The sequence below is a fragment of the Geotrypetes seraphini genome, chromosome 15, assembly GCF_902459505.1.
Source record: "Geotrypetes seraphini chromosome 15, aGeoSer1.1, whole genome shotgun sequence".
NCBI classification, from domain to species: Eukaryota; Metazoa; Chordata; class Amphibia; order Gymnophiona; family Dermophiidae; genus Geotrypetes; species Geotrypetes seraphini.
The window spans coordinates 13,685,481-13,704,364 of NC_047098.1; the positions used below are offsets into that span (position 1 = coordinate 13,685,481).

At 42.4% G+C, this 18,884-nt stretch overlaps 1 protein-coding gene across 7 annotated transcripts in view; it reads left to right on the forward strand.

Annotated features, from left to right (window-relative positions):
* NPHP4 (nephrocystin 4) overlaps positions 1 to 18,884 on the forward strand; it is a 145,983-nt gene that overhangs the window by 87,482 nt on the left and 39,617 nt on the right. For all 7 annotated transcript variants that reach the window (XM_033921887.1, XM_033921888.1, XM_033921889.1 and 4 more), the window contains 3 exons: positions 1,417 to 1,568; positions 11,018 to 11,209; positions 16,090 to 16,274. In XM_033921887.1, the coding sequence (XP_033777778.1) occupies positions 1,417 to 1,568; positions 11,018 to 11,209; positions 16,090 to 16,274 (529 nt within the window). The remainder of the gene's footprint in view (positions 1 to 1,416; positions 1,569 to 11,017; positions 11,210 to 16,089; positions 16,275 to 18,884) is intronic.

An 18,884-nucleotide genomic window follows, 5' to 3' on the forward strand; every position in this document is an offset into this window, starting at 1 on the left:
TAACACCTCAGATTACAGATTCATATCGGGAATCCCAGTACTAACCAAACTTCTTGAAAACACATGTCAGCAAACAACTCTCTGCCTACATTGGACAACACTCTTGTCTCCATCCCACTCAATTTGGATTCCACTCAAATCACAGCACAGGAGTTGTGTTATTGACGTTAACCACCAAAATCAAGAAATGCTTGTATTTTGAATGATCTGTTCTCAATTTGTTAACAGAAAAACAGATAGGAAGTGATGTGTTCCTGCCTGTGCATATTGATCTAACATAGTAAATGACGGCAGATAAAGACCTGAACGGTCCAACCAGTCTGCCTAACAGCCACATTCATTATCAATTCATGATTAAGCTTATAATGAACATGATATAAAATACTTGATCATAGTCTTTCTTTGGCATTTATGGAACATAGACCGTAGAAGTCCACTCGGCACTGTCCTTACGTTCCAATTACTGAAGTTGCTGTTGAAGCCACTCTAGCCTATCAGTGTTTCGGCAGAACTTTGCCTTCCTCAGGGACCCTGATGATTATTCATGACCTGAGATTAGGTGTTAGGTGAGTGACACAATTCCAAGGCGCAGAGACCCTGATTACAAAATCTTGTTGTCAGGAACTACGATAATCTGAACTGAAAGTTTTTTGTAATCGGGGTCTTTGTGCCTTGGAATTGTGTCACACACCTAAAGCTATTTCACCTACTCTCAGGTCATGAATAATAATCAGGACTCCTGAGGAAGGCAAAGTTCTGCCGAAACACAGCCCGTGTAGGGTCTGGTTTCATGATAAATCCTGTGAGCATTAAGCATATGGTGAAATTATTTTACAAACCTGACACAAACTTTATGTACCCGAGAAGTTTTTAATTTTGTTGTTGAGGACAATAAACATTTGCACCATACATTTCCTGAACATCCAGAAACTGTTCCACTTTTTTTGTCTTTGGATTCATCAGTCTTAAGGATGCCAAAGGGATTCATGAGGAAGGAATAATTATATTATTATTATTACGTCGAACTGCAATTGAACAAAATTGAGGCACAGGGAAATAAAGTAGCTTGTAGAAGGCTATGCCTAGAATATCTGGCAAAGCAAGGTTCAAACTTAAGAGTTCTTAATCCTTATGTCTTGTCAATAGATTGCATCTATTCTTCAATTTAGAACTTCTGTCTTCCTTGTTAATTAAATAGGATACTTAGCAGAGTATGTATGACAGAGTGAATGAAGCAGACCTTTATGTCTGTCTGCCCAACACAACTGTTTAATGAAGAAGTATTAGTCTTGGGTCTCTGTGGTCTTGCTTAATAAACTCTGATTTGATAGGTCAATTGGCATAAAGACCAATGAGTTTTGCTTATTTAAATTTGTAAATTTTCACTTTAATTTGAATCTGATCATCTTTTAATAGGAGCTTCCATATGCTAGTAGTATAACTCATCTGGAAGCCAATCTGAGCCAAAACGATTTGGCCCCAAAATTCTCTCAAGAGGATCAGCTGGAGGAACTGGCTTTCTCCCCTGTGCATGCCCCTGTTGTGGCTATGGGAACGCAGACAGGAAGGTAAGACCAGAAGACTCATGAAGGTAAATATACTGTGATTAAATATTCCCTGTCTCATTCAGAATAAGGCATATTGGAGCAGATAACTAACTGTCACTTACTGAATCTAGATACTAGCTTCTTTTTAGTAACATATTAGCAACAAAATAAAATGAGTGAATGATTTTATTTTATATTTCTTCTCTTCTGACCCTATTAGAACAATCCTTAGTAATTTGACCCAGATTCTGATCAACAAATATAGCACAGTTGCATCCTCAAAATGTGCAAATTTGTGAAATCAATTCACAGAATGTTTAATATTTTCAATGTTTAAAGGGACAGTTACAAGAGAAATGGCATGGTTTTGATATATCACCCTCCTCTGGTTCCAATCAAATCGGTTTATATATTTTAACAGGTATTTATTTTGTATCTGGGGGCAATGGAGGTTTAAGTGACTTGCTCAGAGTCACAAGTTGCTGCAGTGGAATTCAAACCTGGTTCTCAGGCCACTCCACTATTAGGCTATTCCAAAAGCCTTTATGGGAGACAATTTCACGTATCCTGTTTAGATGCAGTCTGCAATTACTTTATACTACAGATGTGGTACCTAATTTAAAAAAAAAAAATCTATGGACATGTTTTCCCTTTCAGAATTTCTAGTATTACAAAATACTGGCAGACTTTATATGTACTGTATATACTCGAATATAAACAGATTTTTGGGCCAAAAAAATGACCCAAAAATGGGGTTTTGGCTTATATTCGAGTCTACACTTGAGTACTTCTCTAACTAAAAAAAAAATCAAAATTTAAACCTACCAAGGGTCTAGCTGTGGGGAACGGAGTTGCAGGTCCAGGGCAGGCACAAAATGTGAGACAGGCAACTGATTCCTCCCAGCAACAGCCAGGGCGGTTGTCCATGCCAGTGTTTCTCAATTTCATCAAGCCAAGTACTCCCTAAGCCAGGGGTGTCAGAGTCCCTCCTCGAGGACCACAATCCAGTCAGGATTTCCCCAATGAATATGCATGAGATCTATTTGCATGCACTGCTTTCATTGTATGCTAATAGATATCATGCATATTCATTGGGGAAATCCTGAAAATCCAACTGGATTGCAGCCCTCGAGGAGGGACTTTTGACACCCCTGCCCTAAGCCTAACAAATATCAACCGAGTACCCATTGAAACTCAAAAATTATAGACCTATTGGGTCAATCCATGTCAAGTGGACCGATACTGAAAATCACCCACGCTCGACCCCCCCCCTTGAAATCCAACCAAATTTTACAGAGGTGTTGTGTAGGGTCTCAAATGAAACTCTGCAAAAATTTTTGGATCTATCTCAATTTGGTCAGGAACTAGGGGTGGTTGAACAAAAGAAATCAATCCAATTCCATGCCTCGTGTGACCTAAAATGCCAACTTTGCTTAAGCACTGCGGCAGAAGGAAACTACCAAGGAGTCTGACATTTTGCAGTTTGGAATAACACCTTAGGGCAAGTTTCTGTGCCAAGATTGAAATCTTTTGCGAACATGCTTCCATTTCTACAGGTCAGCAAAGTAGGCAAAAAAATTCACAAGCGAAAATTTTTGGCAAAGTTTGGCTCCATACTGCTTCTTGTAGGTAAGTCAGCTGAGGGTACAACTTTACCAGCAGACATGTACAATGAGGTACTTCCAAGATTTGCAATATGAGCTTTTACAGTCATATGGCTTTATGCATTTATGCAAATTTTCACAGTTTTTCATATTCAAATATCTCAAATGTGTAGGGTTTTTTTGGTTTTGTTTTTATATCATTTGAAAGAGCATGTTTTTGCTACAGAAGCTATCCTGTTTCATCTTGGACCCGACCTTTCTTTGGTGAGAATTGATGGTTTAAAGATAAGCATTATTTGCTTGCGTAAACATGTTATGTTGAAGGGTCATTGGACCTTCATTGTAAATGTGCAGTGGAACTATATTGATCTGAAAACTCATAACCAAGCTTTGCCAACCACAAGTATTCGCCTTGTACTATGCTCAGCGTTTGACAAACTTACTGTGCACTTTTGCAAGATGACAGTCAAAACATGCATTGGCTTGCACAAACTACTTACTAAGTGCAAGCCCAAACACATAATCATGTGATTCTCAAGAATGTATTCATAGCTGTAGTAGTATGTCTGATAGATGCAGCTTTTCTGAACATGTTCTGACTTGCAACTATCACAGCACAGTGGCAATATTCTTTATTGTAATTTGGTTGGATTTCAAGGGGGTTGAACGTTGGCTCCTGGTCTACTTAACATAGAATGACCTTATTTCAAATTTGCCTTTATGTACAAAATTGATAGAGAAGGTGGTTACCAAACAGTTAGTTGAGTTTGTTGCAGAAAATGTTCTTCTACATCAACAACAATCAGTCTATAGCAGGGGTGTCCAATGTCGGTCCTCGAGGGCCGCAGTCCAGTCGGATTTTCAGGATTTCCCCAATGAATATACATGAGGTCTATTTGCATGCACTGCTTTCATTGTATGCTAATAGATCTCATGCATATTCATTGGGGAAATCCTGAAAACCCGACTGGATTGCGGCCCTCGAGGACCGACATTGGTCTATAGGAAATGTTATAATATTGAAACAATGCTGGAAATGTTGAGTGGCCTCAGACAAGAATTAGATAAGGGAGATATCATTTTGGTGGTTTTGTTAGATATAAAATCATCATTTGATATGGTAGATTCTACAATATTGATTAGTTTACTGAAAAAGGTAGGAATTGGAGGGATCGTTTTATCTTGGTTAGATAGTTTTCTAACTGAACGGTCCTTCTCTGTAATACATGATAATCATAAATCAGATATCTGTAGGATACCGTGCGGTGTTCTTCAGGGTTCATCCCTTTCACTTATTTTATTTAACATCTATGTTAGCTCATTATTGAAGTTAATACCTACTCTGGGTATTAATTCTTATATGTATGCAGAAGATCTACTGATAGTGTTTCCTACTCAAAGAGATTAGATATAACTACTGCAATTATGTCTGGAGGAAGTATAAGGGTGGTTAATCAATCATGGTATGTGTTTCAAAATTGAAGTCACTACAATGTGTTTCCAAGAACTAGGAACTACGCCTTTCTCCAAGCTCTGATTCAACATTGATGTTAATAATGGAATAACAACAAAATCCAAATAGCACCAAAAGGTTCTACAAAAGAAATGAAGCAGAAAACAACAAAAAAGATTGTGGAACAGAAGATCGAATGTACCAGTTTGTAGTTTAATAAGCATCCAAATAACTTAAAAACAATTTACAAAGGGTGTGTACAGTTGCAGGTGAACCACAAGATAAAAATCAAATAATGTATAAAATACAAATGACCCAACATGGGCCATGTTTCGGCAAAACAAAATGCCTTCCTCGGGGGTTACTTTCAAAAGCAAATCATAAACTCCATTAAGTTAGTCCAATCAAAAAGGTATTTTCTTTCCTTTATGTTTTTGTTTTATTTTTAAAAAATTACCTGGACTAATGAAAGATTAAATAGTGCAGGGAGAAATAAGAACATAAGAAATGCCGCTGCTGGGTCAAGCCAGAGGTCCATCCTGCACAGCAGTCCGCTCAAGCAGCAGCCCCCAGGTCAAAGACCAGTGCTCTAAATTAGCCAAGCCTCACCTGCTTACGTTCCAGTTTAGCAGGAACCTGTCCAACTTTGTCTTGAATCCCTGGAGGGTGTTTCCCCTATAACAGACTCCGGAAGAGCGTTCCAGTTTTCTACTACTCTCTAGGTGAAGAAGAACTTCCTTACGTTTGTACGGAATCTATTCCCTTTCAGCTTTAGAGAGTGCCCTCTCGTTCTCCCTACCTTGGAGAGGGTGAACAATCTGTATTTATCTACTAAGTCTATTCTCTTCAGTATCTTGAATGTTTCGATCATGTCCCCTCTCAGTCTTCTCTTTTCAAGGGAGAAGAGGCCCAGTTTCTCCAGTCTCTCACTGTAACGGCAACTCCTCCAGCCCTTTAACCATTTTAGTTGCTCTTTTCTGGACCCTTTCGAGAAGTACCTTATCCTTCTTCATGTAAGATAATTTATGGAAAGTAGATAGCATAGAACCAAAAAGAGAGAGAAAAGGACCTGGAGTCGAGGTAGAAGGCACACCAATCAAGCACCTTGCTGCATAAGGCCAATTTTATGTAATAGGAGAGAAGCACCCAGTGATCGCTTATGAATGGCACATCGAGTTACTTTGTGTAATCCATTTCCCTTTAAATTACTAGATTGCATTACATAAACATGCCTCACGTTACTCAGAGGTTTTCCATTCTGATGATATCTTGACATTTAAGGAGGGTAATATTCTGTCAGAAAAATCTATGATTGACATTTGCTCGCTGGTTATAAATTATATGCAGTAAGTTTGCAGGTAATATTCTGTATCATTTTTTTAATAACAGATTTTTAGTATACATAAGAGAAGAAATTGAACTTTATATTTTCTTAACCTGACATTTCAAAGCTATGTTTTACAGCACTTTAGAGGTAATTTTATAACTAAGTGCACAGATAAATACTGTGTGCACTATTTTTTTGTACAGATATGGCAAATTTTCATATTGACAGTAGGTACATAGGGGGAAATTCTATAACCAGCGCCTAAATTTAGGTGTCGGTGGGCGCCCTGCCGATGTCTAAGTAATTGAAAAATGCAGTGAGAAATGGCAGTGTTGACGCCTAAATAAAAGGCAGCTGAAATGGCCACTGGAATCGCGGGTAGGTAGCCACTTTAGGCTGTGGAACCTTAAAGTAGGCGTGGCCAAGGCCAGAAGTGGCGTTAGGTGGGCTAAAGCGGCTACCCAGCCACAAATCACGCCAAGATAGGAGACTGAAATGCAGGCCTGGAAAACCCTGGCCTACATTTCAGCTGCCTATCTTTGCTGCTAGACTGTAGCAGCTGATCGTGTTGGGGGAATTCCCCCATCAACTGAGCAGCAGGGATTCCCAAAAGCCGCAATTCTATAACCGGCACCCAAGTCGAATTGCCTGTTAATCATTCTAGGGCGCTAGTTACAGAATCACAGCTTTGAGAAGACCCTACTACACAGCTGATGGGGGAGAGGGGGAATTCACCTGCCACGATTGACTGAACGACCATTGATGGGAACCCTCGAACCCTACTGCAAGTCGACCAGCAGGAAGGATGCCCACTCCCTCTTGCCGGCAGCCCCTGCTAACATCCCCGGCAGGAGGGATTCCCAATCCCTCCTGCTGCCACCCCCTGGCAGGAGGCATGCTCACTCCATCCTGCCAGCGCCCCCTCAAAATCCACCCAGACCTCCCCCGTACATTTTTCTGGAAGGCTGGCCAGACGGATGCCCACTCTCTCTGGCGGGCGATGCATCAGGAAGGGGCCTAAGGCCTTGATTGGCCTAGGTGCCTAAGGCCCCTTCCATACAAGGGGCCTTAGAGATCTGTCCAATCAGAGTCTTAGGTTACTCCTAGTGCATCCCTTAATGCACTGGGAATGAGGCCTAAGACTATGATTGCTCCAGGTGCCAAAGCCCCTCCTACGAGAGGGGCCTTAGGCACCTGGGACAATCAGGGCCTTTGGCCCCTCTCTGGTGCATTCCAGGATTCACCAGGAAGGGGAAGGCTCACCATTCTGAAAAGGTGGGCCTGCCGGCCAGAGGGAGTAGACATTCCTCTGGCCGGCGTTTCAGAAAAAGGTACGGGAGTCTGGGTGTATTTCGGGGAGGTGGGGATGTTTGGGGCGGGGCACCAGCAGGAGGGAGTGGGCATCCCTTCTGCCGGCTGACTTGTGGTGGGGTTCAGATGTTCTCTGCTTTGGCTGCTCAGCTGATTGCAGCTGGGGAATTCCTCCCCCCCCCCCTCAATCAGCTGAGCAGTAGGGACTTCCCAAAGCCACGATTCTGTAATCAGCGCCCTAGAATAATTGACAGGCAATCTGACTTGGGTGCTGGTTACAGAACACAGCTTTGAAGAGTCTCTGCCGCTCAGCTGATGGGGAGGGGCCAATTCCTCTATCACGATCGGCTGTTGCAGGCTAGCGGCAAAGATAAGCGGCTGAAATGTAGGCCAGAGTTTTCCGGGCCTATATTTCAGCCACCTATCTTGACTGAATAGGCACAATTCTGTAACCGGTGCCCTCAAATGATTGAGAGGCGATCAAGCGGCCACTGACTTCGGTACCGGTTACAGAATCTAGCCCATACTTCCTTTTTAAAAATGAAAGAAATTTATGCACTTATATTTACACTTACTGTTTGGCATGCACACATTATCTAGGTTATTTTGTGCACATGCGTATGTATTTTCAAAAATATGCATATAAATGCAAACCCTCCCGTAATTCTATTCCAGAAATGTCTCCTCTCTGTTCTGGTAGCTACACACATATCATAGGTACAGTTTAACAAGCATCAGTTTCCACACATAGAACACTGCTTTAGGCTGAGGACTCACTTTCAAAATTGTATTTAGATAATATTTTAAGGATATAAATAAGTTCTCCCTCTCTTTGTTGTTTTTAGACTGTGAAAAATATATTGGCAAGTTAGCTATAGTGAAGAGGAATCGGTAAATGCTTTAAAAAGATAAGCTACATTCTCTCAGTTAATCATTTCTATTAGATGTAAGTTTGTGTCAAAACGCCAGAGAAAATTAATCATTTTAAACAACGCAAGAAAATGTTTGACAACCTTCTGGCAACACAAGCAGCAAAAATCAACCATTCCATCTCCAATCTTATGACAATATCAGACAACTTCAAAACATTCAGAAAAGAAATCAAAACCCTGCTTTTCAAAAAATTCATCCAAATATCTTAACCCCTCCTCTTTTACCTCCAGAAGATTCACCTACCTTCAGATAACCTTCCCCCAAATGACCCACCTTAACACCTTCCAATTAAACAAATACAGTGGTGCCTCGCATAACGGACGCCTCGCACAGCGAACGCTGCGCACAACGAACTTTATGTCTTGATCCGTACAACGAACTTCGTTTCACACAACGAAGTCGCCCGAGCTGCATCCTTCCGCGCAGGCACTGCGCTTAACTGCCCTCTCTCCGCCTGGTTCCCTCTTGCCCCCCCCCCCCGACTCCCCGACACGATCGGGGCAAAAAGGATCCCAAGCCCTCTTGCCCCGCCGATTCCCCAACTCCCCACACAATATCGGGCCAGGAGGGAGCCCAAGTCCTCCTGGCCACGGCGACCCCCTAACCCCACCCTGCACTACATTACGGGCAGGAGGGATCCCAGGCCCTCCTGCCCTCGACGCAAACCCCCCCTCCCCCCAACGACCGCCCCCCCCCCAAGAACCTCCGACCGCCCCCCCAGCCGACCCGCGACCCCCCTGGCCGACCCCCACGACACCCCCAACCCCCTTCCCCGTACCTTTCTGTAGTTGGCCGGACAGACGGGAGCCAAACCCGCCTGTCCGGCAGGCAGCCAACGACAGAATGAGGCCGGATTGGCCCATCCGTCCCAAAGCTCCGCCTACTGGTGGGGCCTAAGGCGCCTGGGCCAATCAGAATAGGCCCGGGAGCCTTAGGTCCCTCCTGGGGGCGGGGCCTGAGGCACATGGGCCCAACCCGACCATGTGCCTCAGGCCCTGCCCCCAGGAGGGACCTAAGGCTCCCGGGCCTATTCTGATTGGCCCAGGCGCCTTAGGCCCCACCAGTAGGCGGAGCTTTGGGACGGATGGGCCAATCCGGCCTCATTCCGTCGATGGCTGCCTGCCGGACAGGCGGGTTTGGCTCCCGTCTGTCCGGCCAACTACAGAAAGGTACGGGGAAGGGGGTTGGGGGTGTCGTGGGGGTCGGCCAGGGGGGTCGCGGGTCGGCTGGGGGGGCGATCGGAGGTTCTTGGGGGGGGGGCGGTCGTTGGGGGGAGGGGGGGTTTGCGTCGAGGGCAGGAGGGCCTGGGATCCCTCCTGCCCGTAATGTAGTGCAGGGTGGGGTTAGGGGGTCGCCGTGGCCAGGAGGACTTGGGCTCCCTCCTGGCCCGATATTGTCGGGGAGTTGGGGAGTCGGGGGGGCAAGAGGGCTTGAGCTCCCTTTTGCCCCGATCGTGTCGGGGAGTCGGGGGGGCAAGAGGGCTTGAGCTCCCTCTTGCCCCGATCGTGTCGGGGAGTCGGGGGGGCAAGAGGGCTTGAGCTCCCTCTTGCCCCGATCGTGTCGGGGAGTCGGGGGGGGGGCAAGAGGGCTTGAGCTCCCTCTTGCCCCGATCGTGTCGGGGAGTCGGGGGGGCAAGAGGGCTTGAGCTCCCTCTTGCCCCGATCGTGTCGGGGGTGCCAGGGACCACACGGAGTCACCCACCGTACCACCCGATTCGGGTAAGCGCAGGTATCGGTGGGTGGCTTATTTGCGGGGGGGTGCCTTATTTTACATTTTTTTCTAAAAAGGGGGGGCTGTCTTATTTGATGGCCCTGCCTTATCATCGGGGAAACACGGTAGAAAAAAAAAAAAATGAACAGTTAAGTCCCAGTTTTTGCCGCTGAGACTCTGCCCTCTCACTGTAAAATTAGACTCTACTTAGTCTGTCTTTAAATTTAAAAAATGTGTGTTGTTTTAAAAAACAATTATGTTTTTAGATGTATCTAAATAAAAATAATAACCAAAAATTTATCTTTTTTTATGTCATCTTAGCATATTTTATGCTACAGAACGAATTATTTTTTTTAACATGTATTGTTATGGGAAAACGCGTTTCACACAACGAACGTTTCACATAACAAACTTGCTCCTGGAACGGATTAAGTTCGTTGTGTGAGGCACCACTGTACCATAAATAGATTGTAACCTACCCTCTCTAACTGAATTCCATATGTATTTTTCATACAGTTCTTCACTGTCAATTTAATTTCCATCCTATAAGTTCACATAGAATTTTTCTTTTTTCAACCATCTTTATTTTCTCTTCTTTATTAATTTCCAGGTACTTTAGTTAGATTGTGAGCCTTCGGGACAGTAAGGGAATTTTTTAAGTACCTTCTTACTTCTCATTTATAATCTTAATGTATATTTTCTTCAAACCGCTTAGAACCTAACGGATGTAGCGGTATATAAGAAATAAATTACATTACATGTATCTAGGATTTTGAGAGTACACCATATTTTCCAGACATTTCAGTAAATGGGCAGTGAGTTTTCCGCTTCAGTAGCCTTGGGTAAAAAGTTATTTTGTCTAGTCACTGTGAAGGAAGGGAATAGGTAAGTGCCCATTTGAATGCTGCTGTATTATCAAACTAGATGATATAAGAACCATCAGATTATACAGTCTGGTGGGGTTATAATGTCTTTTACTGATATTTGGTGAAAACTGTGTCCTACCAACTGTTCTTCCATTTTGAAGCCTATGGTTTTTATGAAAAGATCAGGAAAATGTTGCAATGCAGTAATGTTTTGGCAAAGAAACGACCAAAGAAGTTCCAAAAAGACAAATGTATTTCTTTTGCAGCACTAACTCTCTTCTCAGTCGTGCATCTTTGGCCCGGCTACACTCTGTCGGATTCCCTGCAATCCTGGACAGCAATAATGAACCAGCTGAAATAATTGACCCTTCGGATCCAGTGAATTTTAATGCTCAGAGGGAAGAGGCGGATTATCTGCAGTGCAATGAAATTCTTCTGCAGTTTCTTGCCTTTACCAGGTAGAAATCCATAGACAAATTGCTGAATATGTCTGAAATCATTATGACTACAAAATGAATCTTTTAAGAGACATTTTAGATATGAGAAGCTGAATATTTTTGCTACAAGAAAACCTTTCCTTAAGAACATAAGAAGTTGCCTCCGCCGAGGCAGGCCAGAGGTCCATCCTGCCCACGGTCCGCTCCCGCGGCGGCCCATCAGGCCTAATTGCCTGAACAGTGTCCCTGACTTAATTTTGTAACTGCCTCTAATCCTATCCCTATAACCTACCTCTACTCCTATCTGTACCCCTCAATCCCTTTGTTTTCCAGGTACCTGTCCAGACCTTCTTTGAAGCCCTGTAGCATGCTCCTGCTTATCACATCCTCCGGTAGCGCGTTCCATGTATCCACCACCCTCTGGGTGAAAAAGAACTTCCTGACGTTTGTTCTAAACCTTCCCCCTTTCAATTTCTCTGAGTGCCCCCTTATACTTGTGGTTCCCCATAATTTGAAAAATCTGTCCCTATCTACTCTTTCTATGCCCTTCATGATCTTGAAGGTTTCTATCATGTCTTCTCTAAGTCTCCGCTTTTCCAGGGAGAAAAGCCCCAGCTTTTTCAGTCTGTCAATATATGAAAGATCCTCCATACCCTTTATTAGCTTAGTTGCTCTTCTCTGGACTCTCTCAAGTACCGCCATGTCCTTCTTGAGGTACGGCGACCAGTACTGGACACAGTACTCCAGGTGCGTGTGCACCATTGCCCGATACAGTGGCAGGATGACTTCCTTCGTCCTGGTCGTGATACCCTTCTTAATGATGCCCAACATTTTGTTTGCCTTCCTTGAGACTGTGGCGCACTGTTTTAGTAATTGAAGAGAGAACCAGTCCATTGAGTTAGTAGTAGTGCTGTGCTCTGTCATGCCAATGGGATTGGGCTGTTTCCGGCCTCAGGCTTCCAATCCTTCAGGTTGGGCAGGGATAGAGAAAATGCTGAAACAGTAGAACGGAGTTATAGAAGGGCATTTTCAATAGGCCGTCTAAGTCTGAGTATGAATGTTTTGGGAAAGACGTCCAGAAATCCAGTAGAGAAAATGTCCATTCTCAAAATAGCAAGTCGTCTATCTTTTTTTTTAATGACCGATGTAGATATATTGATGCTTAGTACATCTATCTTTTTGGCTATTCTCAAATATAAAGACGTCCACATGAAAAATGCACAAAAGCAAGTTTTTGTCTAGGCAGCGTGCATTCTTAGCAAACTGATCAGACAGCTGAGCATAGCAGAGGAGGCTCCTCTAAGAAGTACTGTAGTGAATTTCACATTAAAAAAATCCCAGCTACAGATGTCACTTTATCTTGCTTATATTGTATGGTGAACCCTCCAAAACCCACTCAAAACTTACTGTACCCACCTATACACCACAACATTGGAACTGGAGTTGATGGCGGTTGATCGTTTTTTCTCTCTTTGGCTTGTAATCATTATGATCATTTAACATCAGATCCTAATGCTTTTTGGAATATATTTTATTTTTCTTTATCTCTTTTTTTTATTTATTTTACTTACTATTTTTAATTCTAACTTAACTTAGATATTACTTGTTGGAATATTCATATCTATCTCTATCTCTGTCTTTATATTTTTATCTTTACTTTTCATAAATTGTTTTCTCAGGTACTTTAGCTAGATTGTGAGCCTTTGGAACAGTAAGGGAACTTCCAAGTACCTATTTTTATTTATTTATTTTATTTATTGTATCTTTAATGTATCATTTTTGTAAACCGCTTAGAACCTCACGGTATTAGCGGTATATAAGAATTAAATTAAATTAAACAATAGCCCTTATGCCTGTAGGTGTCATCTTAATGTAGGCTTTTGAGGGCTCACCATACAATATAAGCATGATATAGTGACATCTGTACCTGGAACATTTAATGTGAAATTCATTGCAGTTGCCCATAAGAGTGCTCCACTGCTCTCTGGGTTCAAATGTCTGTGTTAACAACTGAAGCTGCTTGGGCTGAGAACTTCTCAGCATCCCTTGGTAATACAGGCTAGAATGTATTGTTATTATTAACATCTTTGGGTGGTGGGTGGGGGTTGGTGACCACAGGGGGAGTAAGTGTGGGGGGAGGGGGTCATGCCTTAATCCCTCCAGTAGTCATCTGGTAAGTTTGGGCATCTTTTTAGCATTTAGATGCTTTTTAAACAGGTCTAGCTCCCAACGTCTAAAAACAATAAGCCCTGGACCTTTTGTTAAAGGTTTGATTATGCCTGATGAGCATCCAAGACCTAAGCCTGCCCAAAACATGCATCTAACATGCTTCCTTAAGATTTGGACACACAAGAGCCAAAACAACAGAAAGGCATCTAGAAAGTCTGTTTTGAGAACGCTCCCGCCTTTCCTCCAATGTATACATATTTAGATCTTTAAGTCTGTCCCCATACACCATATGACTAAGACCACGCACTATTTTAGTAGCTAGCCTTCCTCTGGACCGACTCCATCCTTTTTATATCTTTTTGAAGATGCGATCTCCAGAATTGTACACAATATTCTAAATGAGGTCTCACCAGAGTCTTATACAGGGGCATCAATACCTCCTTTTTCCTACTGGCCATACCTCTTCCTATGCTCCCTAGCATCCTTCTAGCTTTCACCATCATCTTTTCAACCTGTTTGGCCACCTTAAGATCATCACATACAATCACACTCAAATCACGCTCTTCTGTTGTACACAAATGTTCTTCACCCCCCTAAACTGTACCGTTCCTTCGGGTTTTTGCAGTCCAAATGCATGACCTTGCATTTCTTAGTATTAGATTTTAGCTGCCAAATTTCAGACCATTCTTCAAGCTTTGCTAGGTCTTTCTTTATGTCATTCTTACCATCCGGGGTGTCTATTGCAGATTTTGGTATCATCCGCAAAGAGGCAAATCTTACTTGACAGCCCTTCAACAATATCACTTATAAAAATGTTAAAAAGAACAGAACCTTGAGGCACACCACTGGTAACATCCCTTGCCTCAGAGTGATCTTCATTGTCGCCTTCCACTCAACCAGTTCCTGACCCAGCCTGTCACTTTGGGACCCATCCCAAAGGCACTCAGTTTATTTATTAGATGTCTGTGTGGAACACTGTCAAAGGCTTTGCTAAAATCTAAATACACCACATCTAGCACACTCCCTCTATCCAATTCTCTGGTCACCTAGTCAAAGAAATTGATCAGATTTGTCTGACAAGACCCACCTCTAGTGAATCCATGTTGCCTCTTCATAATACAATATATCTTTATGGGTTAAATGAACTGCCTAAATAAAAGCTAGAACTTTAAATAGGTAAGCTATCCATATAAGGTTTTACATGTATACATAGGGTAACCATATTTTTTTCCTGGAAACCCCAGACACCTGACCCCGCCCTGTTCCACCTCCACCCCCCACAGAGCCTCCTCTCTTCTTCCAGATGAGCTCCAGCCACATGTGGAGGGCCTGGAGCATGCACATATGTGTGTGCCCTCCAGATGTGGCCAGAGCTCGTTGGGTTTTTCCAAAGCCTGGGAAAATGCTGGATTTTGGAAAGTCCGTCTGGGAACCCGGACAGTCCTCTAAAAAGAGGACATGTTCGGGTATAGGTATTTGCTTCACTTAAAAAAGTAATTCCATTGTATATACGGATAACTTACAGTATGTGTCTATTGAATAGTAACAGTATATTTAATGTAAGTAATATAACAGGGAGACCTTTATATAGACTGTCATAGCTGGCTGACAAAAATGAGGGAAGTTTCTAGGCAAACATCTGTCTAAAAGTCATGCAAGTTGGGTGGAGAGTAAAACTGTGACTGAGTTCAAAGAAGCGTGGGATGAACACAGAAGATTTAGAATCAGAAAATAATATTAAAGATTGAACTAGGCCAGTTACTGGGCAGACTTGTACGGTCTGTGTCTGTGTATGGCCGTTTGGTGGAGGATGGGCAGGGGAGGGCTTCAATGGCTGGGAGGGTGTAGATGGGCTGGAGTAAGTCTTAACAGAGATTTCGGCAGTTGGAACCCAAGCACAGTACCGGGTAAAGCTTTGGATTCTCGCCCAGAAATAGCTAAGAAAAAAAAAAAAAAAAAAAAAATTTAAATTGAATCAGGTTGGGCAGACTGGATGGACCATTCGGGTCTTTATCTGCCGTCATCTACTATGTTTTAAAAGATAAGGAATAGTTTCCTTTTACTCAAAGACCAATCTTTCCTAGCCATGCCCAAATTTGGGGGACTTGAAAATCAGAGCATAGTGAGAAATTTGTTCTTAAAATTGGCATTTTAAGATATATTCATGTCCTTAATTTGAGAAATATATGTGGTTAGGAGAGTGCAGTGCCCTGATCACTCAACTGAAATCAATCTGAACTATCTTAACATGCCAGAGTCTCTTCATGAGCAATAGCAGTTCATTTCTCTAATGTGTGTGTGATTTTAAACTGCTATACAAATTCATGATTTTCCTAATTACAGACATCCAGTGGAGCAGTATCATCGTTCCTGCAGTGAGCCTGAACTGCCCATGGCAACCTGTAGCTTTTCAGCAGATACTGTTCACATCTCAATATATTAAGCATATGGGGGGGGGGGGAGGTTGGTTAGCAATATGAGCTACTGTTAAGATGGGTTATTTTACCACAAGTTGTGCTATTTTAAGTCAGGGTCCCATTTTATGCAATGAGACCCTGTGCCAAAATAGCATGAATTGTGGTAAAATAACTCATCTTAACGTAACCCATGTTGATAACTTCCTCCCGCAGTGTCATATGAAGAACTTCATGATCTTGTTTTAAATAAGATTTAACTCGGTGAATTGAACATACTTCCTGAAACAACAGGTACTTCTTTGTTAATGTTTCTAGGATTCCTCAGGAAGGCATGCAAGCAAAATGGCCAAACACAATTTACTTCACTTTCCAGTTTTACTGTTTTCCACCCGTAACTACCCCGCGACTGCAGCTGATAAACATAGACCAATCTGGCTTGGCAAATTCAGATTTGTCTCAAATTGTAGTGCAGATTAACAAGGATGGGACCATTAACCATGGTAAGAATGTTAAATCACAAAGATTTCCTTATATAGAAACAAGGCCCAAATCGATGAACTACATTGAGTGGTTGAAGACGTCTACATTTGGTGAGTTGACTTCTGTCCAATGACCAGTGTTTGTAGAAGTTTAATTAATAAAATATTTCAGTAGAAGAAAACAATTTCTTTTTTTGAGACCTCAGACAATACATATAGGGGTGACTTTTGTTCTGAAGTACCCCTGTAAGTGCATTTTGGTATATAAAGAGAACAGATATGCTTTCTATGAGCCACAGCAGTTATCTAAATTTATTTCATCTCAGGATAGTAAGTAATTACTTATTCAGCTTCTTTCTAATCCATTCAGAGAGGAATTATTCAAAGGCAGTCAAACCTCCCTCTGGTTTTCCTTGTTATTAATTTTTGATAGTTAATTTCAGCGAATATTCAGTTTCGTCTTCATTAGATTGCGAACTAACTTATTCTATGTAATGTAAATGGTACCTTTGTATTATGATTTACTATCCAAGTATGGACATATAGAACGGTTATTTTAGAAGCCCTATTCATATTATAGATGTACATAATGTGGTATATAGACATGTATTTTGTGTACATGTCTAAATCCTGATTTTACAAAGCTAAGATACACACTGGCATAGTACGGAAAGTGTAGACTGCCCCGGTGCCATCTTGGTGGGAGCGCCAGTGCCTGTTCTCCTCCCCTCCCCCCCCCCGTGTACCTTTTGAAATTTTCACCAATGTGAGCAGCATCTTCCACCTTCTCACGTCGGCCTTGACTCCCTTCTGACATCACTTCCTGGTTACAGGACCAGGATGTGACATCAGAAGGGAGCCAAGTCAAGCGCGAGTAGGAGGTGGAATATGCTGCTCGCACCAGCAAACATTTCTAGAGGTATGTGGGGGAGCACTCGAGCAGCAGAGAAGAATGGGGGGAGGGGGCACCACCCACCTTCGCTATGCCACTAGATACACATATGTGTTTTAGACGGTACTAAGAGTGAACCTTAAAAATAAGCATGTACAAATATTTCCCACTGATTCTTTTAGCTTCTTTTTAACCATATTCCTAATTTTATCATAATTGCCCTTTGGAAAATTAAGTGCTGCTACAGATTTCTTTAGCAACATCATTCCAGATATCAGCTCAAATTAGATCACATTATGATCAGTTTCCCAGAGGACCAAACACAGTTTTTTCGTGTACTATGCTTTGCATTCCACTAAGGACCAAGTCTAAAATAGCTCCGCCTCTTGTCGGTTCCAAGAAGCAGCTTAACGATGTCCTCAAAAAGCCTTTTTTCTTTCTTAGACAATTTTGTTGTCTTTGTGACAATTTTCCCTAAAGGGAGAGTCTACTTTGTGCATTGATAGCTTCTTAATTAGATTATTGTGATATTATCTATGCAGGATTGCCAAATTATGTTATTTGTCATTTGCAGCCTATGTAAAATACTCATTGGGATCATTGGCTCCCAATTCATTTTTGCATTCAGTTTAAGATATTGATACTGACTTATTTGCCTTTAATATATAATTTCAGATATTTACATATTGGCTGTCTAGATTTTTTTTATTTTAGATTTTTATTAATTTCCATTTTCATGATCAACAAAATCATTCATTTTAAACAGTTACAAATGAAAAACATCAATAAAAAATTAAATCATTGGAAATTTTCTCCCACTTTTGTACTGTTAATTAGTCCAGTATAACATAGGATGAGCTTAAAAGAAAAATCGGTATATTTATAATTATTAAATCATTCATAGGAAAACAGAAAGGTGAACCTGAATCACACCTGGGCCACTTATTATGAGTCTTCCTCTTGCAAGTTAAGCGGGTTACCAGCAACAATCACCTCTTTAGCTGAAATAAATCTTGACAATTGTGAGGATTCAAAAAATATATATCTAGTTCCCTGATAGCACAAATGTTGCCCCCAATTTTAGAACCTGAGGACGCAAAATCAAAAATTGTTTCCTCTTCTTTTGGGTCACTCTAGATACATCTGGGTACATTCTAATCTTATACAGTCAAACCTCGGTTTGCGAGTAACCTGGTTTGCGAGTGTTTTGCAAGACGAGCAAAACATTCTCGCAAAACTTGTCTCGCAAACCGAGTGTTGACTTGATTTGCGAGCACACCCCCTCCCCCTGATAGCCAGTGGCGCTGCTCCCCCCCCCCACTCGAACCGGCACCCCCTCAAACAACTTGAACTTATCCCCCCCTGGCACTGGCACGCAGCTCACAGGATGTGCCAGTGCCTCTAGAAGATCTTCCTGCCTCTGCCGGCCTTGAGCATGCATCTGCGCAGATGCATGCTCAAGGCTGGCAGAGGCAGGAAAATCTTCTAACGGCACCGGCACATTCTGTGGGCTGCGTGCCAGTGCCAGACCGGGGGATAAGTTTAAGTTGTTCGGGTGGAGGGGTGCCGGTTCGAGGGGGGGGGGGAGCAGCGCCACTGGCCTCAGGGGGGGGGGGAACGTATCAAAGCGAGTTTCCATTATTTCCTATGGGGAAACTCGCTTTGATATACGAGTATTTTGCTTCTGGAACGAATTATGCTCGTAAACCAAGGTACCACTGCATTTCATAAATTCTTTA